The following is a 23,209-nucleotide window of genomic DNA, read 5'->3' on the forward strand; positions in this document are numbered from 1 at the left end:
CTGTAGTATGAATGTGGCTGAGAGTCTTGTGCTTTTGAATGGGTAAAAAAGATTACTCACCTTTTTTTAGTGGGTTTCCTGGAGATGGCATGCAGCAGCCAGCATACACACAGCATCAAAATATGGATCAGTTTCAGCCTCGAATGATGGCAATACCACAGGATCCAATGCACCATCAGGTACCAGCATTTTTCTTGCAGTTGAGTTTTAATAAGTCAAGATCTATTAATTATAGCATATGGTTTGTACTTCACAGACCACTATTTAGCTATGTGATTGGCTAAGTAGTACTACAGCCTCAGTAAAAGCTGTTGATCATGTAACTGTTTTGAGTTGCTTTTTGCTTTAGTTAAAACAAAAGTGCTAAATATTACATGCTCATATTTTAGTAATAGGTCGTTTAGTTAAAATGTTTAGAGAGAGGCCCAGCTAGGTGGCTCATGCCTGTAATCCTAGCACTCTGGGAGGCCAACGGGGGAGGATTGCTCGAGGTCAGGAGTGCGAGACCCCATCTCTACTAAAAAATAGAAAGAAATTAACTGGACAGCTAAAAATATATATAGAAAAATTATCCGGGCATGGTGGTGCGTGCTTGTAGTCCCAGCTACTCGGGAGGCTGAGGCAGGAGGATTGCTTGAGCCCAGGAGTTTGCGGTTGCTGTGAGCTAGGCTGACGCCACGGCACTCTAGCCCTGGGCAACAGAATGAGACTCTGTCTCAAAAAAAAAAAAAAAAAATGTTCAGAGAGAGATTATGGTTCTATGTGAAAAAACTGACCTATTTATTTATACAGCTGTTTCCCTTGCGGGGCCCTTTATGTCTATAAGTTGTGTGATTAGATACTTTAAAGAGGTTTCAGTTTTCAACATTCAGGAACATAGTTAGCTTTTGTTTTGTTTTTGTCCATACTAATTTGTCCTATCAGGAACATGGTTTGAAAGCTGCAATAAAAGAAGCATACATGGAACACTGGAGAGTTGCAAAAAGTTAGTAGAGATTTGTTCATCGGATTTGTTCCAGTAAATCCTCTAATTCAGAGTTGGCTATGCATCTAAATTATGGAGGCGAAGGGAGGGGAATTTTTAAAAATCTAGATCCTGGCCCTCCAGTGGTATAGTCATTCTCGTAAAGCTATTTTTTTAATTCTGCAGTGACTGCTTTATGGCCTCAGTTTAGGGTTTTGAGAAATCTGTTTTATATTATTTTGTTATCTATATTGTGTTCATTCTATATAGTTGGTAATATGGAAATGATACGGTGATTTTAATGACTTATTGATGAATGGAGTTTGAAAATTATTTTGTAAGCCTGTTTAAAATATGAAGAAAACCTTTGAACATATATATGTTCAAGTGTTTTAACAGTTACTGAAAGTTTATTGGATAGAATATTTTGTGACTTTTTCATTCTATCACATTGCTTCTTTATGTAAATAAAGCTATTTCTTTGAATATTTAAAACCAAACATGTGTGTTCATAATTTTGAAATGAGTTACAGGATTTTTAACCTGTATACTTGATACATAAGAGTTCTTTGGATAAAGATTATACCTATGGAAATTGTTAAACAATGTAGAGTATTGTTGTAGCTTTTCCTTGATCAAAGCTTATTGAAAATATTTTAGTTTTATTTAAAATAACTAAAGGTTTTCCAAATTATTATTGTTGGCTATTACTTAAAACCTGCTCATACACTTTCTTTAAAAATGGAAGGTTCCACTTCCTCCTAATGGACAAATGCCAGGATTTGGACTTTTTCCTACACCTCCATTTCCTCCCATGGCTCAGCCTGTGATTCCTCCCACTCCACCAGTGCAGCAGCCTTTCCAAGCATCTTTTCAGACACAAAATGAACCACTCACTCAGAAGCCACACCAACAGGTAAAATGTCATTCTCAGATTATCTTTTTGGTCGCCATGACTTATATGCAGATTTCTGCTTCTTTGCTTGCTATCTTCATTTTTGAATATGAAGAAAGACCTTGGGCATATATTAAACCCTTCTCCGTGCTTTAAGTTTTTCCTCTAGAAAGTGGACATAATACTACTGCCAGCTTCCATAGGGTTCTTTGAGGATTGAGATACAGAGTGTAGAAGGTTTAACCAGTACCTACTTCACACCTTAGATGATGGTTATTTAAATGGTATACAACTTAGACCAAATAACTTCCAGAAGTAGAGAAATATTTCTAATAATTTTGTAAACCATGTAAAAGTTTTTTATTTCGGTGATAGCCAGTCATTATTAAGTTAGTAATTTGGTCCCAAGTAACCAAAAGAGAATTGCTGCGGGGCAAGAGATTTTTAATTTAGCATTCCTTAAATTTTGTCCTCTGGCTTTATTATTTCTGCTTTTCTCATTTTATGATGGCTTTTGTTTTTGGTTTTCAAGGAAATGGAGGTAGAACAACCTTGTATTCAGGAGGTTAAACGGCATATGACTGATAACAGAAAGTCAAGATCTAGGTCAGCATCCAGGTAATTTATAGAAAATGTTTTTCCAACCCTGTATGTCCTAGGAGACAGATATTAAAATCAAATTGGGTTATATTCAATGTTAATAAAAATAACAGTTGGCATATTTGTATTTCTGTTTGTCTGGAGAAGGGGGCAAGAGAAGTATTTATTGAAAAAAAAAAATCTAAGATCAGTTGTCTTACCCACATTTTCCCCCTCTGAGTTACTCTGATGCCAATGTATACACTATGTGGTACTAGAAGAATTATATATTGAAAGTTCCTTTACAACTTTATCAGCCTACAAAAGCACAAAGGTCATAGTAATGCTATAATTGGATTACATTTTTGATTGTTGCAGAAAAGAAGGCTTTACTGAAAATGTAAATAAGAATAGTAGCAGTGTATCTCAACCATTAGCTTCTTACAGATATAATTTAGTATAGTGCCAGAGATACTAAAGATGGGAGACTTTTGTAAGCTGTCAACCTTATTTATTTTATTAAATATTTAAATGATGTGTATGCTTTCTAACTTCAGACACATTAAAATCTTTAAAATGAATTTCATGCTATTGCCATTCTTACATAAACATTAAAGTACCTAGCTGTATTTTTTTTAATTAGTATGTACTTATATTTTCTGTTTTTTCTCTATGTGCTGTTCATTCTCTCTCCTTGTGAAAACATTAGGTCACCAAAAAGGAGACGATCTAGATCTGGTTCTAGATCTCGAAGGTCTCGTCATCGCCGTTCTCGATCTCGGTCCAGAGATAGACGCCGACATTCTCCCCGATCTCGATCCCAAGAAAGACGAGATCGAGAAAAAGAAAGGGAACGTCGGCAAAAAGGCCTTCCTCAAGTCAAACCAGAAACTGCAAGTGGTAACTAAGCCTTTATATTCAAAATTCCTGCATTGTTTTTTCTTACGGTTTTAAAATGTCTTATCACTGTTAGCAAAGCCATAAATGAAATGTTACCTTTGTTAATTTTTATTCTAAATATTGCTTTATCATGTCTTATTAGTTTATGCATTGATTTATACCCTTTTATTTGCTTTTGTACGTTAAACCAGCTATAAAGCAGCAGTAAGGAGTGAACCAGACTAATAGTGATGAGTGATAGCGTGTACATATACTTTTGTACTATAAGTTCATTAGCTAGCTCTCCTATACACAATGAAAACGGGTTTTTTCTAGAATAATTACTATGCTCTGACTTATATAAAGATTTATAATTTATAGAATATATTAGCTTGCATTATCTCCTGAATCTCATTAGATGTCTTTAGAATATGTTTAGTAATGTGTGCTAGATGTATTTTTATATAAAACAGTAATTTAAGGTTATTAAGATTTTAATTCATAGTATGACTAGGGCATGTATAAAATTCCTGACTCTGTAAGGCTTATTGCCTAGGATACAGCATAAAAGAAAAACCATAAACTCTCAAGAGTTGGAAAAGGACAGCCACATATAGTTAACAAAGCACTGAATTGGTTGGTAATCAAGAGACTTGAGCTCAAGTCCTGGTTCTGCTGTTCATTGGTAGGGTGACTAGACAAGTTATTTCTTCTCTGGCTTCAGGTTTTATAGGTGAAATCTTTAGATCCATCCACAAAAGGGCCATTTGTTTTTTCACTTTTACATACCTTTCAGGATCCTGGTTCTATTTCTAGAAGTACTATCATAATATTCTAGAGTTTTTAAAATGTATATGGGATTTACTATTTAAACTTGTGGTATCATAATATAACTCATACATGTTTTGTGTAATGATTTTTTTTTTAACATAAGGCACTGTGCTGCTAATTATCTGATGTGGCTATTTTTATTTTAAGTTTGCAGTACTACACTCTGGGTGGGACAGCTGGACAAAAGGACTACTCAGCAGGATGTTGCCAGTCTCTTGGAAGAGTTTGGTCCTATCGAATCAATTAATGTGAGTGTTTATTCAGTTGTTTAATAACAGTGGACAGATGTGATTAATGTCATTTTATGAAATTAAGAACTTGAGACCAAAGTTACCATTTGCCCAGGTTTATAGCTGTGGCTAGAGTTTAGATGTTCTATTCCATGTTAACATTCTCCACATTTAACATTTCTTGGATAACCAAGTCTTTTTATATGATAAAGCTTGGAGGATTCAATTATCAATTGAGACCAAATTTGAATTGCAAACTTCCAAGTGAATTTAACCTTTGTAGAGCAATGGCTGGAGGTAAGGGGTTGTTGGGACTGGTTACTTAGTGTTATATCTTGTTGCTCTTCAATTTTGTTATAATCTTTTGTAATATTAAAATATTTTGGAGCAGATGATTCCTCCCAGGGGTTGTGCCTATATCGTTATGGTTCATAGGCAAGATGCTTATCGTGCGCTGCAGAAACTGAGCCGAGGAAACTATAAAGTGAACCAGAAATCCATAAAGGTATGGTTTTATAATTCATTTTTTAAAAATATGTAATCATTATGTGGCTTTTTAAAAGCGGTGATTTAGGGCTTAGAAGTGACCATACTGGGGCATTTTCATATGCATCTTTTGTTTTTAAGAGATTATCCCCTTAAAAGAATTTAATTAACATAAAATTTTAAATGTTAAATGCAAGGTAGAATTTTTTTTTTTTCAAATGTAGGTGGGCCATCAAAGGTAAATTGGTTAAGTTAGTGCTGCATTGTGTCATTTAGCAATATGTTTTGTCTTACTCAAAAAATTTGGGTATTCCATGTTTTATTTTTAAATTTTGCTATCTCAGAATTAACTGTGAAAAAATATTCACCAAAGAGAGAGGAAAAGATATAGTAGGTACATGAGCATTCTTCCCCTAAGGAGCCAAAGTCGGTGTTGCCTCAGTGTCCTGGCACCCTTTTCTACCCTTGGATTGCACTGCCAAAGGATTTTATCTAACGCTGAGTAATTACAAGGCACCAACAGACTTTAAAAGTGATTCCCAGTATGCTGGGCTGTTCAGGGAACTTCAGCCTTACACTGATAAACATTGAGTTTTATGCTGACTGGGTTGGGTGGGAGTTGGTAAGGAGCAAACGCCAGTGATATTTACATCCTAGGAAAAAGTGGGAATAAAGTAATTAGTTCCATAGTGAGAATAAGGCTTTGAATGAGATCCAGGGATAGCTAGTCCAGATTACTCCCTTGCTGCCCAAATGAGAATGAATAGAGTGATAGAGAATAGTGAACTCTCAAAACTTAATACCCTCTTCCTTCCTTCCTTCCTTTCTCTTTTATTTCCACTAATGGTGAAATAGATTGCCTGGGCCTTAAACAAAGGAATAAAGGCAGATTATAAGCAGTATTGGGATGTAGAACTTGGTGTTACTTATATTCCATGGGACAAAGTCAAACCTGAGGAACTGGAGAGTTTTTGTGAAGGAGGAATGTTGGACAGTGATACACTTAACCCAGGTAAAGTAGGATTTAATTTCTCTTATAGTTCACTTATTTGGTTGGTAGTACATATGACAAATCAAATGTCCTGTTTATTCTTTGCATTAGGAAGTGATTTTTGAGGATGTTTGTTTGTGACAGGGTCTCTGTGTCACCCAGGCTGGTGTGATCATAGCTCACTACAGATCCTCCCACCTCAGCTTCCCAAGTAGCTGGGACCACAGGCATGCACCACCACACCCGGCTAATTTTTCTATTTTGGGTAGAAATAAGAGTCTTGCTATGTTGCCCAGGCCAGTTTCACACTCATGGCCTCAAGCGATCCTCCTGCCAGAGTGCTAGGATTACAGATGTGAGCCACCATGTCTGGCCTGATTTTTGAGATTTTTAAAGTACCTCGTATGTGCCAGTCTCTCCATTATAAAGGTATGATTGAGTAAGGAATGAAACAAATGTGATCTTTGCCCTCAGGTAGTTTATATCTAGTGGAAGAGATGCAAACAGGTAAAGTAATTACTGATTATAAGGTTAATTATTAATTACAGAATTAAGTAGATCTTAAGTAGAATCTTTTTTTATCTTGATTTTTATCAAGATGAAGTAGAATTTTTCATGGTGAAATTTAACGAAAGCAAATAGATCTTTGAGCATCTTTGATAATTGTGTTTTAATCTAGTGCTTCATTATAATTACTTTGGAAATTTTTAAATATCCAGAAAAGCAATCGGAAGTAAATATGCAAGATAAGAAGTTGCAGTTATTTGTGGGCATAAATATTTTAAAATGCCAGCTTTGCCAGGAAAGATATTGAAGAGGTAGAGAATACAAGAGAATCTCTGAAGCAGGGCCCCAGAGGACAGAGCAGAAAGACAGTTTTCTAGTTTTCACTTGATTAGAAGGTATGTGGAAATAGGTGGAAGGTTATCTAAGTTACTCTTTAATATTAAGTAAAGTTTGTTCAGGAAATGTTTAGTGGTTCATTATACCCCGCCCCCATTTTAAATTAATTCAAACAATACATTCTTGTAGTTAAGAACATAGACTCTAGAACCAGATGTGGGCCAGGCGCGGTGGCTCATGCCTGTAATCCTAGCACTCTGGGAGGCCGAGGCGGGAGTATGGTTCAAGGTCAGGAGTTCGAGACCAGCCTGAGCAAGAGCAAGACCCCATCTCTACTAAAAAATAGAAAAAAAATTATATGGACAACTGAAAATATATAGAAAAAATTAGCCAGGCATGGTGGCGCATGCCTGTAGTCCCAATGACTCGGGAGGCTGAGGCAGAAGGATCACTTGAGCCCAGGAGTTTGAGGTTGCTGTGAGCTAGGCTGACCCCACAGCACTCTAGCCTGGGCAACAGAGCGAGACTCTGTCTCCAAAAGAAAAAATATATGTGTGTGTGTATGTGTGTGTGTATGTGTATATATATATATATATACACACCAGATGTGTCTGGGTTGAATCCATCCCTGCCACACTTACTAAGAATATGACCTTGGGCAAGTTATATTTGCCTGCTTTGTTTGTATAATGAAAATAATAATAGTATCTACTTGTAGATGGTTGTGAGAATTAAATAAGTTAGTATAAATAAAGTACTTAGGGCAGTGCCTGGCGCATAGTAAGCATTCTTTTACATGTTTTCTCCCATTATCCATTAATTTAAATAATTACTATTTATAAAATCAGCATAGAAATATCTTTAATAATCCGGCTGCTATTATTTTTATAATCAACATTTTTCATTTCTAGTAAACTCTTGTTAAATTTCTTAACTCTTACAGATTGGAAAGGAATTCCCAAGAAGCCTGAAAATGAAGTTGCTCAAAATGGAGGTGCAGAAACCTCACACACAGAACCAGTATCACCCATACCTAAACCTCTACCTGTACCTGTCCCTCCTATTCCTGTTCCTGCACCTATAACAGTACCACCTCCACAGGTGAGAACATTTGGGACATTATCTAAACTTTTAAGTGTGTGGAAGATCCCTTTCTGAATCTTACTATAGATGTATATCTAGATTCATAATCAAAAACATGAGTACATAAATGTCCATATTAGTTTTTCATATTTTGGCAGATCTATTGTTTATAAACTCTTTAACCCATTCTTTTCCTGAATGTTAAGAGAAGCAGAATAAATTTATGCTGCCTTACATCTGTCTAGATTATCCAGTGTTTTACTTTATAACGTACTAGACATGAAGTGAGAACCTATTAGAGTTTCATGTATTCTGCTTACCCTTTTTTTCTTATTGGATCTTCATTCTTCAGGGACTTTATGTTCTGAAAGAACTGAGATATATACCTAAAAAGCAGCTGCTTTGATATAAAGGGAGTTTCTTAATGTTCAGTTTGGGTGCTGCCATTATGAAATGTTTTTAATGGATGATTCATATCTATTTAATGGGTAAATTCTAAGTTGAATGCCATTTAACATGAAGATATGTTCTTATTATTATTTTATTTTTTCTCTAAAGACCTGGTCACAGAAGAAGATATATTCTTATATAAAGTTTTTCCTCTCTAGTCAACCAACTTATTAATATTACTTCAAAAGAAAGAATCCAGATTCTAGTTGAACTGGGTTTGATTTCCAGCTCCATTATTTATACTCAGCAATGTGACTTTGGGCGAGTAATCTAACGTCTAAGCTGCATTTTCCTATCTATAAATGTGCAAATTTCTGGGAGGGGGGGGTGTGAGGGATGAAGTATTACCTGTTGGGTACAGTGTGCACTATTCCGGTGACACGTGCACTGAAAGCCCAGACTTCACCACTGTGCAATTTATCCATGTAACCAAAAACCACTTGTACCCCTAAATCTTCTGAAATAAAGAGAGATGCTCAAACTGATCAGTGATAAATTTCCGCATTTTTTTTAACTTGCATTTTTTTCTTTCCCGGCCTTGGGTCTGGTGTTCCTCCTATATCAGAGTTGTTTTGAGGATTAAACGAGATAATGTATATTAAGTGCTCAGGATGTTTTCTGTTACATAATAATAATAGCTGAATGATGAATAACCTTTTAGTGAAAATTATAAGTACTTGGCCCATAGTTCTATGTGTGATCGACTGGATTTTTTTTTGTCTTTCAATATTTGCTTTCCTCAGTTTCTCACATTAAATCTGAATCAGATAAATCTGAGCTATCACAAAAATGGGTGTGTAGTCTGTTGATTTTCTCAATGTAAGGAGAAAATTATATGCTTTGGGTACATACTTAGCTGTGATATCTTTTAAATGGACACCCCATGTTGGCATACTTTTTAGTTGACATTTTGGATATGTCCTTCTAACATGGGTTCCAAACAAAATTCAGTGTATATCGGCATTCATTCTCATTTAAAGAAACCTGACTAATTTGTTAAAATTGATTTTTTTAAAAGAAAAAAGAAGCTAGCATTTATTGGGTGTTTATTAAGTGCCAGGCACTCGCACTAAATGTGTATTAACTCCCTTAATTCCTGTAATTATGTGAGGTTAACATTTGGTCATTTTAGCGTTTAAATAGCTTATTCAAGGTCACACTGGTGGGGAGGGGGCAACCAGGACCTGTGATCACCACTGTGTAAATTACCAGATAGCCTTTATTAGAGCTGTATTTCCCAAATTTATTTGATATGGAACATTTTTAAATGTATCATGTGATATCAGAACACCAATAGATGCTTATAAAATATAATGTGAATTTGCTTTCATAAAGTAGAGAGCAAAACTTTGATTTCTGTCAATTGGGGTAAGTATAGGTTAATGACTACCTGCTATCTAATAAAATTTAATGATCTAATGACAAATTTAGAAACGTCTGTTTTTTTCAACACTAAGATATTTTCTTGGTATATACTCACTATATGAATAGGAAAGTGGTTTCATCTTTCTTTCTTTCTTTCTAGGTCCCACCACATCAGCCAGGTCCTCCTGTAGTTGGTGCTCTACAGCCACCCACTTTCACGCCCCCTTTGGGAATTCCCCCACCAGGCTTTGGTCCTGGTGTTCCTCCTCCTCCTCCTCCTCCACCATTTTTGCGCCCAGGATTCAACCCAATGCATTTACCACCAGGTATACTAAGTTGTTTGAGAAGACATTCTTTTAGAGCCTTTAATGAAGTGGTGCACAGCATAAATTGACCTTATTTTTCTTATCCTAGGTTTTCTTCCTCCTGGACCCCCACCTCCTATAACTCCACCAGTATCCATTCCTCCTCCTCACACTCCACCAATAAGCATCCCAAACTGTAAGCATGTTTTTCCTTTGTGTTCACTTGTCCTTTGGAGCTGGGGGTAGGAGGGAAAGTGAACCAGTAATAGGGTCTATAGTATGGCAGAAGAATGTTGACCGGGGAGATGATTAATTATTCAGCTTTACATGTTGATATAATTATATTCCTTAGCCACTATCGCTGGTATAAATGAAGACACTACAAAAGACTTATCTATTGGAAATCCCATTCCAACAGTGGTGTCTGGGGCTAGAGGAAATGCCGAGTCTGGTGACAGTGTGAAAATGTATGGCTCTGCTGTGCCACCTGCTGCACCCACGAATCTGCCCACCCCTCCTGTAACCCAGCCTGTTTCACTTCTTGGTAAGTTGATTTTTTTATCATTAGTTTTTTTTCACCCTCAAGTTAGGTTTTTTAAAATCAATGCAAATTTTGGTAAAATGTTCTCCCAAACTGATACTTTTTTTTTTTTTTTTTTTTTTTTGAGGAAGCTCTTCCTCTTAAATATGTGTACTTGGTCTTTACCAAGAGATAACCTCAAAGATGAAATCATGTTTATTTGTCTTGAATAAAAGTTTGGATTTGCATATCTTAATTTGGTATAGAAAAATGATTAACGTAGTCTCTATGCAAAGGAATTGGTACAGGGTCCATGATTGACATAACCATAGTCTCTTATCAGCTTTTGAAGAGATTTCTTTGACAACAGATTTTTCTGTCTGAGCCAATTTTTATCCACCTTGAAACCCCTGGACTTTGGTAGCATTCTTTGTGTGCTGGCAAAGAAATCACCTTTGATACATTGCAATAAAATGGCATTGTTTTCTGAGTGGTAGTTGCACAGCCTGAGGTACTGCTTTCCCACTCAGCCCTCAGTTTTCTCCTGCTGGAGTTTTATCTGTTCTACTCTTTACCCACAACTTCACTACTGTGATCGAGGGAGGTGTGACTTAGATTGTTTATATCTTTAACGGGGCTTACTCTTACTTGCTTAAATTATAAGTATATTACATACTTGTTATAGTAGACCATCTTTTAAATTAATAAATTGTTATGTTTGAAGTGGTATTGCCAAGTGTAATTAACATTGATTCTCCTAATGGAGAGTTAATACTTCCTGCATGTTACAGTGTTCTAGTCCTGTGAGCCCTTGTATTTTTCAGAGGTATATGTATATGCCCATTTGCTGTCATAATCTGAGATTTTTTAAGGAAAGAACCCATTGGTTACCTCTGAGATGTAGTACTGTGGGACATTGGTTTGTGATGGAGGACTTTTACTTTTCACCTGTACCATTCAGTATTGGAAGTTTTTATTTTGTGCATGTACCACGTTTATAATAAAAATCAATTTGCTTTTAAACAGCACATTGTATTCTGCCTTCCCCAAGACTGAGCTTAGGCTGATAATAAACTTGATTTTATTTCCCTTAGTACACAGATTGAGTAATGGTAAAAGAAGATTTGGGATTAAGATTTATCACAAGTAATGTAGCAATGTAGTTACCGTAAATGATGGAAAATGATTTGTTTAATGAAGAAGTTGCTTAAGAGGTCTACATTCTAATGAAAATCATATAGTAGAAGGAACAATGGACTAGCAACCAGGGAGCCTTAACATCTTTGGATCTGTTTTGTTGCACTTTTTTTTTTTTTTTTCATATTAAGATGGTTGCACAATAATCACAGAATCTGAATTGGATAGAATTTTCTGATCAACCCCTCCCCTCCATGTTTCTCCCTTCTTCCCCCCCCCCACACACACCCTTGATTATGAGTTGACTTTGAAATGAATTTCCTAGTCCAGAGTCCATGGATATTAGGCCACCTGAGACTGTTTATAAAATTGTGTAAAAATTGGATATATTTGGACTTCTTTCTGGGCTTAATAAATTTATTGAATGAGTGAAAAGGTTTCATGTTCTTCAGGAATTAATAACTGCTGCTTTCAAACAACCATGAAGAGTAGTAAGTACCCTGCCTCTGATTTAACATTTAGGTCTTGAAGACCCTGCTATTTCTTTCTTATCACCACTGAACATAAATTTATCCTCTGTCCAATATGTGAAACAAAACACAGAAGTTGATAAGCTTGGGAAAATAAACTTAGTAAGCTAACCACTGTTAGAAAAATAATCAAATCTCAAATCTTTCTTACATTTATTATTACCTGACATATCTAGGTGTCTGTCTCCCCACTCCCAGATAGAGACCCATGAGAGAGAGACATTTGTTACATGAGTAAAGGGTAGATGGACGAGTGGTTTTCAATGCAGCGCTGTTCATATTTCACCTCTCATGATTATCTCTGTGACTTATGAAACAAAATTTAAAAATGGAAGGGTATTCCACATTTGGAAGGGTTAAAATTTGCCGTAAGATAAAAATGAAAAGTTTTATTAAGCACTTTTAACAAAAAGTGCAGCAGTTTAGTTCCAGTCATAAGAAAGAAAGCCTTCCATGTGCCTTCTGTCAGTAGTCTGGAATAGAATATCACAGGAATTTTGACCTTTTAGAGAAATTAGATGTGTATGCAAATAAAGGAGGATTTATCCGGAAGACTAACCACAATGTCATCATTTTAATAAAGGAATGTAGTAATCAACATTGCCATATTACAGTACCAAAGGATCAGTAATTAGGTTGGGGCAACCAAGTAATAGAATGCTAGGACTAAGATGCTTTCAGAGTTCCTCTTGGTGCTCAAGTGTTTTCTTTTAAGATAAAAGGAGATGTTATGCTGACCAGAAAACTTTAAGCAGAGAAGTTGATACTAAACTTCAATGTCCTCATCTGTAAAGGGGAATAAAAATGACATACTAGGTTGTCATGAGGATTCAATGGGCTAACGTATATAAAACACCTGACACAGTGTGGGTGCTTATTACAGGTAAGAAATGTCATAGATGATATTTAGAACACCTAGAGAAGAATATTTATACTTTGCGATTCTAAAATCATATTAGCTGGGCACAGTGGAACATGGCTGTAGCCCCAGCTACTCTAAGGAGACTGAGGCAGGAAGATCGAGAGTTTGAGCCCAGCCTAGACAAAATAGCAAGACCCCATCTAAATATATATATAATTATTTAGTTATAATTCATTTTAAACTGTTGTATTTGTTGGCAGAAAGAGGAAGCAAACTTTTTAGGAAAAAATATATCTTGACATAGTTACTTCAGATATTTTCAGGGTACATTTAAGCAAGGTCATAAGTTCACACATATTAAAGTTTCATTAGCTGGCTTACTGAGAAAACGTGTTAGTCTTAGTGGTATTTCATTTAAATAGCACAACTTGATAACCATTGAGTGAGACTTAACTGAGTTCTTGGATCTTGATTTGTGAAATGTGGCAGTATTTTTAAAGTAGTAGGGGCCAAACAAATGTTCGAGAGATCTCCAAAAATTGTGTGCTGAGGCCTGATTATACTATGCTAGGAAGAGGCAGTGTGGTGCCTTAAGGAAGGTTTGGTTTAAAGAGTTTTCTGTATCATCAGACTTAAATGTGGATATTAGTCTGGGAGTAATGAACTAGGTCAATGTAGCTCACAGTACTGAATTTGGAGGGAACTTCATCTTTTAGAGATTTTGATTTTTTTAGTAATACTGATAATGTGAAAACATAAAATTACTTGATACACAAGAATTCATTGATTTTAAAGAAATCTCACATCAAAATAGCTAGAATGGTAGTAAACTTAACATTCTACAGTTGGTCACTTAGGAGAGAAAGAATATTAAAGATGATAGCAATTCAGTTCATTCTCTTTACTGTATAAGTGTCTGTGTTTACTTTTCAGAAGCTTTTGTATAATTTGTATCTCATATGATGTACAGCATATTTTTTTATTAAAAAGTTCATTGTAAATGTGAAGTTTGGGTTCCTTTGGTGTTCCAAACAATAAAAAAATACACAAAAAAAAGTTTGTTTGTGTTACCTATCTCTACTGTGTTACCAGTATATCCAAAATATCTTTTCAAGCAAAAACTGTTATAGGTTGAACGCATTCCTTTCATGGAAAATTAAATCCTCTTCTTGACAAATACATTATTTATTAATTATCAATATGAAGAGATCCCCCAGTTTTTGTCACACTACTGTAGATGATGGTGAATTTTATAATAAGAATTGGATATTTGTAAGATCTCTTCCTATTTGTAATTTTTGTTACCGAAGTTTAAAGCAAGAGTCAGAAGTTGGTTGCCTCTAGGCTGAATTGCTAGACAACGGTGTGAGGCACCTCAGCCCTGGCACAGCTTCAATAGACATTTTGAGTTGATGATCCCAGATTTGGACACCTCAAGAAGTTATGGACAGAATTGGTTTGTGAATTATATTTAAACAGGTGTGTTTGTTTTTATGCAATAGTTATCCCTAAAACTGCCTAGAAGATGAATAATTTTACCAGCAATTTCAATAATTGCTTTAAAATTGGTGTTTTATTTGTGGTCATTTCACTTAGCTTTGGATTTCTCTGCCCAGTCTGTCTAGAATTTTATGATTTTTTTATAGCTCGTAATTTTTAGCAACCTTTAAATTAGAACATTAGAGCACCAATCTACTGGTAATGCACTAGTTAGCCACTAACACTAAAAGAAAGCCTGAAGACAATTCTAGAAAGTAGTGTTTAAAAATATTACTATACCCAATTTTTAAAAAAGTTTTGCATTTTAATATTTTTTTTTCCTTATTTTGAACTTTAATGTTTGGTTACATTACAAGCTGGAAGAATATACCAGGTCTTTGATTTGGTACCCAAAAAACCTGTTGACTATCCTATAAAAGTGTTCCTTGAAAACGTTCAAATATTTGAAAAGGTACTCCAAATACTGCATGATGTTGTTCCACTAGTGTTAACTACGCATTACAGTGCCTTCAACTTAGTGTATAACGTTGTTCAATGGATATAGGGGACAATTCAAAATAGCAATGAATCCACAACAAATACTTGCCTTGGATATGAATTTATGCATGAACACTGTATTTTCTCAGAAGGCAAAAGGCACTTCAGACAAAACATGGGGAAAGTTTTGTGCAAAAACTTGAACTTTCTTATCACATTGTCTCCCTGTCCTACCGGGCTATCACTATGTAGGCTGCTATAGAATGCCAGCCTGAAGAGTGTCTTAAATTTAAATCTCTCTGAGGGACATCTTGAGTAAGGTGGACGGGGCAGAAACTCTGGTCTCTAGATTGATTGTGATAGGCAAAGATTGCTATGAAGAATTTCAGGTAAGATTTTTTTCCAGCTAACATTGAAAATAAAATTGCTTAGAGATAATCTCATTCAGTGATAGAAGGTTAACTGTAAATTTCAAATTTATTGACTCAGTGAAATTTTTAACTTACGCTTTGTCAGTTATAGTAAATACTTAGTTATTAGTATACAAACTGAAATTCTAAAAAGCAAATATAAATAATCTATAGGGAAATTGACCATACAGAGCATATTATACATTACATTGCAAAAAACCAGGGAATCATTTTTGAAAGATATCATCCATCTCTGATTTTGTTTGAAATTCTTTTTTTATATATCAGATGTCATCAAAACATGTTTATGCTTATGCTAAAAATATTTTTATCTATTTTATCTCAGTATACCTGCATTATATATTAGTGAAAACTCAAATTTCTCTTAAAGATCTCTTGCTAAGCATGATTTTTAATACAATCTTAATGTATAATGCAATCTGAAATGTGCTTTTTCTTATTCTTTGAAAGTGCTCCTTATTTTTCCATTCTCCACAGCTCTTAGAACACAGTGAATCATTTGGGAGTGTTTTCAAAATAAATATGCCTGAATGTTATTAAATGGTGACCCTAGGCAAAGGAGATGCATATGTTGGTTGCACTCTATTATTTCAATTTTCTACAGGTCTGAAATCCAAAAAGGAAAACACTTGATTTGAAAAAAAAGAAAATTACCTAGCTATATGCCTAGGAATCCTTGGGCATTGGTGGAAAAGATAAGAATGGTTGATAATCTTTTTTCCTCACGGGAAAATTTCATTTTAAATTCATGCATAATGCCACAGTGACACTCATTCTGTTGATATCAAGTCAAAAAAGGTGGAACTGCAACTAGGAACAGAAAAGGAGGTTGAAAGAAAAATGCAGCCTTCTCAAAATTTAAGTCCTCCTAGGTTTACGCTGGAAGGATTCTCACCACCCTGCGGAGAGACCTGGAACTTGTAGCCTCTATTCTTATATCCTGAGAGGTACCTTGTTTGCTCATCACCTCTGCAACCACCATTCACTGGTACATTCAGCATATGTATGGTCAATATGATGGTGTGTGCCAGTCATCCTTCTAGGTGCTAGAGATACCAGGATGAACAAAACAAAACCTTTCTTCCTGGATTTTATAATCTAGTAGGGACTTGGATAATAATAATTTCACATGGACATACTCCTATGAAGAGAGTATAACAGGATAGTTGCAAGATTTGAGGGTGTAACGTGGTACATGCTATTTTAAATGGAATGGCCAGAGAGCATCTGAGGAGGTGTCATGGATGGAGAAACCTGAATAGAGAGTACACCATGTAAATATGGAGGAAAGGCAGTTCAGGTAAAGGGAAGACCAAAAGTAAAGGGGCCTGAATTGAGAGAGAACTTGGTTTGTTAAGGAATCATGGCGGGTGGGGCACGGGGGGCGGGGGGGGAGCAAATGTCAGAGTGGCAGAAGGTGAGTTTAGAGAAGGTTGTTGAGGGTCAGGTACAACGTGATGGGAAGTGGTGTAGGGTTTTGAACTGCGTCATGATCTGATTTGTGTTTTCTAAAGGATTACTATGGCAATTATAGAGAAAACAGACTATAGGAGTTGGTAAGAGTGGAAAGGGAGATGGGTTTGGATGCTGTTGCAGCAGATGAGATGCGAGCGGGGTCACGTTGGGCTGGTGCAGTGGAGGTGGTAAGTGGAGTCTGAGTGTTTAGTATTGCCTTAAATATAGAACGTGAAAGAAAGGGAATCAAGAATGACCTAAGTTTTTTTACCTGAGCAATTGGTAGAATGTAATTGCCATTCCTGAAATGTGCAAATCTTTAGGAGTAGGTTTGGAGGGAGGATATCAAGTTTAAATATTGGATATTTTAACTTTTGACACCCAGGTGCAGATGTCAAGTAAACAAGTAATTCTGATGTGCCTGTGAGATTACCTAAGGAGGGTAAATAGAAAAGTAGTAAGAGGGCCGAGCCCAAAAATTCTTGAACATTTAGCAGTTGAGAGTATTAGACTGAGAGCTAAGACATACATAGTTCCATGTGCCAGAAACTCTTTTAAGCAGTTTGTATATATTAATCATTTAAGCTTTATAGCCCTCTGAGGTTATTCCCATTTTATAGATGGGAAACTGAAGCATATGGAGATGAAGCAACCTTCCAAGGTCACATAGGTACAAGTAGCAGCTAGAATTGAAGATAGCCTTACTCCAGTGGGAGCCGGTGCTTTTAACCACTATCCTACACTGTCTCCCCAGCAAAGGATACTGAGAAGGCACAGCCAGTGGGCCGGGATGCAAAAGTAGAGGGAGAGATTCTGGAAACAGGTATAGAGAGGTCCCAGGGAATAGGGAGGGAAGAACCGTCAGATGACACTAGTGGATCAAGAAAGCAGAGACTTGCCAACTGTATTTAGCAAAATGAAGGCTCTTGGAGACCTTGAGAAAAGTGGTTTCCCTGGAATGATGGGTTCAAAAGCCCAATTATGTAGCCTCAGGAAAGAATGAGAGGTGAAGAAATGGATACAGTTACGATTTTGAACATCTCTGAGGAGACTTTATATAGGGGAAGAGTAAATTTGGGTAATACCTGAAAGGAGATGGAAGGTGAAGGAATTTTCAATTTTTGTTCTTGTTTCTAAAAGGGAACAAAACCACAGCATATTTATTATTGGGAAACCAAGTAGTGGGGGGAACTTTGGTGCAAGAAAGAAGGGGAATATGTTCGGCTAATGTGTAGGTGAGAAGGGATGGATCCAGGATACAAGTAAAGGGCTAACTTAGCCTCTGGAACACAAATGGTCACAGAAGGAGTAATGTGGACACAGGTGCAGGTAAATTGGTAGATTTGGTGGTAGGTAGGTAGATGAAAAAGTCTTTTTACAAAAGCCTTTATTTTTTAATGATAAACCAACTAGGATAAATAAAATATGGTCTATCCTTATGATGGACTATTACTTGGTAATAAAAAATGAATCCATACATGCTACAAAATGGATGAACCTTGAGAAGATACGCCAAGTAAAAGAAGCCAGTCACAAAGGACCACGTTGTATGATTTCATTTATATGAAATGTTGACAAAAGGCAAATACACAAAAAATAGATTATGTGGACTGGGGGCGGTGAGGGGGCAAGTTGTGGGGGCGGGAATAGGGAGTAATGGCTAATGGATGCAGAGTTTCTTTTGGAGGTAATGAAAATGTTCTGATTATGATGGCTGCCCAATTCTGTGAATATACTATAGTGAACCATTGAATTGTGCACTTTACATGGTGAATTACAGGCTCTGTGAATTTTATCTTACTAAAATTGTTAAAAACAAACCAGCCAAGAGTGGAGAGGATTAAGAAGAAACTTGAACATGTGAAATAAATAGGACATGAGAGTGTGAATTACTAGGAAAATGTAAGATTGTTGGCCAGAATGAAGGGTGCACTTGTGGTTATAGTTTAAAAATATAAACGGAGGCTGGTTTGCATGCTGGGGGCGGGGGGGGGGGGGGGGGTAACTCCCAGCCATGTTCAGGTACAGATTAGGTAGAAGAGTTGCGTTTAAAACCAATGTTGGGGTTTGTCCAAGGCAACTGTGGTGAGGGAGAACCATGGACTCCAAGGCAGGTAAGGGGGAACAGAGACATGAAGGGCATTGGGAGCATGAGCCTGGTGGGATTGAAGATTCTTTTGGGAAAGGAGTCCCAGAGAGAATGACCTGGAAAGAGGAGAAGGGGGGTCAGAGAGTAGGGTACTTGAAATTGAGAACTTGAAAGTAATGAAATTATTGGTGAACATCCAGGACCTCCTACAAGCAGTGGCTGGGGCAGAATGGAAGACAAGGTCATTGACAGAAAAGATAGAGGAACTGTCTCCTCGTCTTTTCTGATGTACCCTCTGACCTCCTCTCTCACCTTTTCACGGGGCAAATCCCTGTTTTTCTTTAAAGATCCCACTTAAATTTCACATCCCCTATGAAATTATCTAACTGTTGAAAAAATTTATCACTCCTACGGTATTTAAATCAGACCTTTTACATCTTAGGTGTTATATCTGTCTCCCTGACTGCATATACTCTGTGGCCCTTCTTGGCAAAAAGCTGTCCTATTTATGTACTTTTTGTATCCCTTATCGACATCCTCCTGAGATTTCATGGTCAACATTAGACTCCAACTATGAGAGCAACCTTCTCCCTTCCCCCACCTCCCTTGTAGCCTTTTAATGTACTTGTTCAGTATTTCACATAATTCTAGATATCTTTGTTGTAGATGGCAGTGGCGTCTCCTTTTAAATTTTTAATTGTAAAACAGTTGTTTTTTGGATCATCATAGGAAATACTCAGTTTAGCCTGGCTTATTTTGAGTTAAGCTCCAGTTTATTTCCTGTTCTTCTCAAATTTGAATACAGACACTTGAGTTTTCTTTCGCCTATATCCTGGGGGAGTTAACACCAAAACTCTTCTCTTCTGAGCCCTAGGTGTATGCACATAATCAACTTCTTAAGAACATTTCCACAGAGGTTGCCTAGGCCCCTCTGATTGTTAGTATTGCCACGTGAAATTTATCATCTGCATCTAAAAATGACTTCTCTTCCTAAATTCCTGATCTTGCATTGGTAACTCCATCTACTCAGTCACTCAGAACAGAGCGCTGTGCCCCTTCATCTCCAACTCACTCAGTCCTGCTCACTAAATGTCTTCCGTGTGTCCCTCATCTGTTGCACCTCTCGGTTTGATCTCTCATCACCTACTAAATTCTTGAAATAAGAGCCTAACTGCCCTCCAGAGGCCTTTCCTCCTTGCTTTCCTGTATACTGCTTGTCAAAGGATCTCTCAAAAACAATCATAGGGTCATTCATTCCTGCTATAAATCCCTTGGTGGTTTCCCAAATCACTTCAGGTCAAAATCCAGGTTCCTTCTCATGGCGTATAAGGCTTCTGAACTGCCCTGACACACTTGTTCAGCCTTGTAAACCTCATCTGTATTTTTTCCTCTCTTTAGTTTTCATCAAAAATCGTTTTATTGCAGTTCTCTGAACATACTTTGCTGCTTCACCTTGCTCAACCTTTTCAAAAACTGCCACTCTTGACAGTAGTGTCCTTCCTTACTCATGTTAGTCTTGTCTATTCTTCCCTTCCTTTAGGGCCTAATTCAGACCCTAAAGGGTCTGTGAATCCCTGTGACTCCCACTCAGATTCACACACCGTCTTTATCAGTTCTACCTTTATATCACCATGCTAGCTTGTGCCATCTTTTACAGCAATTGAAATTTGTCTGTTTCTACTAAACTTTGTACCCTTTGAAGGAGAGGACTATGTTTTGTTTATATCCTCAGCCCATTAATTGAGTCAATAATGTAAAGTTCATATATTCAGTTCCTGGGTTTCTTTAAAATTTATAACTCTAAAAAATTTGGCAGTGATGTACATCATACTTCCAGATAACATGATAACCGCTTTGAATGCCCATTTGACCTGGATAACTCACTCTGTATTCCACTGGTGTATGCATAATGCCAGCTTTCCTAATAAAAGTTAAAAGTTCAAGGCCGGGCATGGTGGCTCATGCCTGTAATCCTCACACTCTGGGAGGCTGAGGCAGGAGGATCGTTTGAGCTCAGGAGTTCGAGACCAGCCAGAGCAAGAGCGAGACCCCTGTCTCTACTAAAAATAGAAATTAACTGGACAAATAAAAATATATAGAAAAAATTAGCCGGGCATTGTGGCCATACCTGTAGTCCTAGCTACTCGGGAGGCTGAGGCAGGAGGATTGCTTGAGCCCAGGAGTTTGAGGTTGCTGTGAGCTAGGCTGACGCCACGGCACTCTAGCCCGGGCAACAGTGAGACTCTGTCTCAAAAAAAAGTTGTTCAGCTAGATAACCTACCAAAAGCTTCTGCCACGTAATATATTTTTAATTAAATACAGCTTTTATTATAAAAGCAATACATGTTCACTACAAATGGGGGGTGGAATTACAGATAAACAAAAATTCCTGTGGTCTGAATGTCATTTGGGACTATGGGAATAGTCATTCTATCAGGGAAATCTGTAAATTTTGTTGGTTCATAAAGAGTTAAAAGGAGACCCAGCCTCTGATAGTCTTCCTAACATTATTTACAAATGAAGGGATTTGAATGTGTAATATATTGGCAAATCCCAACTACAAATATCCACATAGATGAAATTAGATGAGTTAGGCAGTTTTTTTCTTTATTAAAAAAACTGTGCTTTATAGGAGGTTTAAGTGTATGGTAAGTGTAACTATTAACCCTGTTAAGTCAATCTATAGACACCCTCAAATATATACTATAAAGGACCTAAGAAATGTGGTCCTACAAACTGAGGTTTATATGTTATAGTCATTGCCCATTTTATCTCTTCTGTACAAGGTTGAGATGGACTTGTATCCTTTGGGACACTGTCAGATAGTTGAGAAAGCCAAGTCATCATGTGGAAGTCAGGAGTAGGACCTTCACATTGACCTGCACTGTGTTTGCTTTTGAAGATTAATCTCAAAACAAAGATGTTTGTTTTGTAAACATTAGTGTTTAAATGGTGGCTATTGCATAGTAACTACATGAGGCATTTTAATATGGACTTAAGTGTAGCATGGAATCAGAAATTCTAGTTCTAATAAGATGCTTTGAAATGCACCCTCTCCTGTTTTCTAGTGTCATGTTAGATTTTGCTATGGCCCTATGAACTTACAGATAGGCACTAGCGTGTGCTACACTGACCTTCATAACAGCAGACATTGGTCATTTTAGTCCTTGAAAACCTTCCTAATAAAAACTGATGGAAAGATAAAGTTCAGTTTGTTTTAGATGCTTCTATATAACTATTAAAAGAGGCTGTACCTGGGTATGCACATTTTCTGTTGGTTGTTTTGAATTAAAGTCCACAGATGTTGGGACTATACTAATCCTTTTAAAAAGTGAGAGCAAAAGGGCATACTTTTTTTGCCCCAGTGTGTGGTATATACTTAATAAATAATCACTAAGTGATGTGAAGAATGTTTCAGTTTGCCACTGAGCTTTATTTGGATCTGAGCTGTGGTCTAAGTGGTGGTCCTGTATATGTTTGTTGTCTCAGATGGTCCTAAAGAAAGCACAGAGTCTGAAGGGACAAAGTTATCACCTCATTTATCCATTTCACAATTTCTGGCTTTTGCTGTAGTAATTAATTAGCATTTTGCAACTTTAGACCTGGCATGTGGAAGCTCAATATTATGTTCTCCCCAACTACTAAGGTATTTAACTTTAACCTATGGTAAGTATTGGAGAATCAGGAGGAATTAATTAAGATCTTAATTATCAAAAATGAAAAATGTGTTTTTGCAAAGTCAAATATTTAGTGTTAGTCTGTTTGTCACCTTTCTAAATAGACGTGTGGAATAATAATTTCAGCAGTTAACTGAACCAGGCACTGAGCTTACTCTTCCATAGTTCATCCCATTCGATGTCAACAAGTGGCAGATATTTATTACCATGCCCATTTTATAAACCAGAATACTGAGGCACATATCCAACATACTCATGAGTAAGATTATATTTCACCATACATGATATATTTCTCTTTAAGCATTTAAAAGAAGGTATTCTATAAAGTAAATACCATAGCTGATGAGTCTTTGTATAAGAGTTATAAAGTGGTTTACATACATTTTCAAGTCCTCTTTAATGGTTAACTCAGAGAGTAATGTTAGACCACATGTTGTGAGTAGCAAAAACTAAAGTAGAAATTCTTGTTTATCATACTAGTATTAATTGTTTATACAGAAAATTTAGAAGCATTCCAGGATCTGTTTGCTAAAGTGGGTGAGAAGTTGATCCAAGTTGTAAACCTAAAATAACATGATATTGGGGAAAAAAGAGATGAAAACACTTAGTACTAAAGTATTGGGTCATTTT

At 36.5% G+C, this 23,209-nt stretch overlaps 1 protein-coding gene across 4 annotated transcripts in view; it reads left to right on the forward strand.

The window, feature by feature from the left end:
- Nucleotides 1–23,209, forward strand: part of SCAF4 (SR-related CTD associated factor 4) — a 59,079-nt gene that overhangs the window by 33,365 nt on the left and 2,505 nt on the right. For 3 of the 4 annotated variants that reach the window (XM_069472351.1, XM_069472353.1, XM_069472352.1), the window contains 11 exons: nucleotides 71–179; nucleotides 1,713–1,880; nucleotides 2,392–2,477; nucleotides 3,148–3,338; nucleotides 4,296–4,396; nucleotides 4,770–4,883; nucleotides 5,720–5,876; nucleotides 7,642–7,799; nucleotides 9,757–9,922; nucleotides 10,011–10,097; nucleotides 10,254–10,445. In XM_069472351.1, the coding sequence (XP_069328452.1) occupies nucleotides 71–179; nucleotides 1,713–1,880; nucleotides 2,392–2,477; nucleotides 3,148–3,338; nucleotides 4,296–4,396; nucleotides 4,770–4,883; nucleotides 5,720–5,876; nucleotides 7,642–7,799; nucleotides 9,757–9,922; nucleotides 10,011–10,097; nucleotides 10,254–10,445 (1,529 nt within the window). The remainder of the gene's footprint in view (nucleotides 1–70; nucleotides 180–1,712; nucleotides 1,881–2,391; nucleotides 2,478–3,147; nucleotides 3,339–4,295; nucleotides 4,397–4,769; nucleotides 4,884–5,719; nucleotides 5,877–7,641; nucleotides 7,800–9,756; nucleotides 9,923–10,010; nucleotides 10,098–10,253; nucleotides 10,446–23,209) is intronic. The other variant, XM_069472354.1, reaches the window with a different exon arrangement.

This window comes from Eulemur rufifrons, chromosome 7 (genome assembly GCF_041146395.1).
Source record: "Eulemur rufifrons isolate Redbay chromosome 7, OSU_ERuf_1, whole genome shotgun sequence".
NCBI lineage: Eukaryota > Metazoa > Chordata > Mammalia > Primates > Lemuridae > Eulemur > Eulemur rufifrons.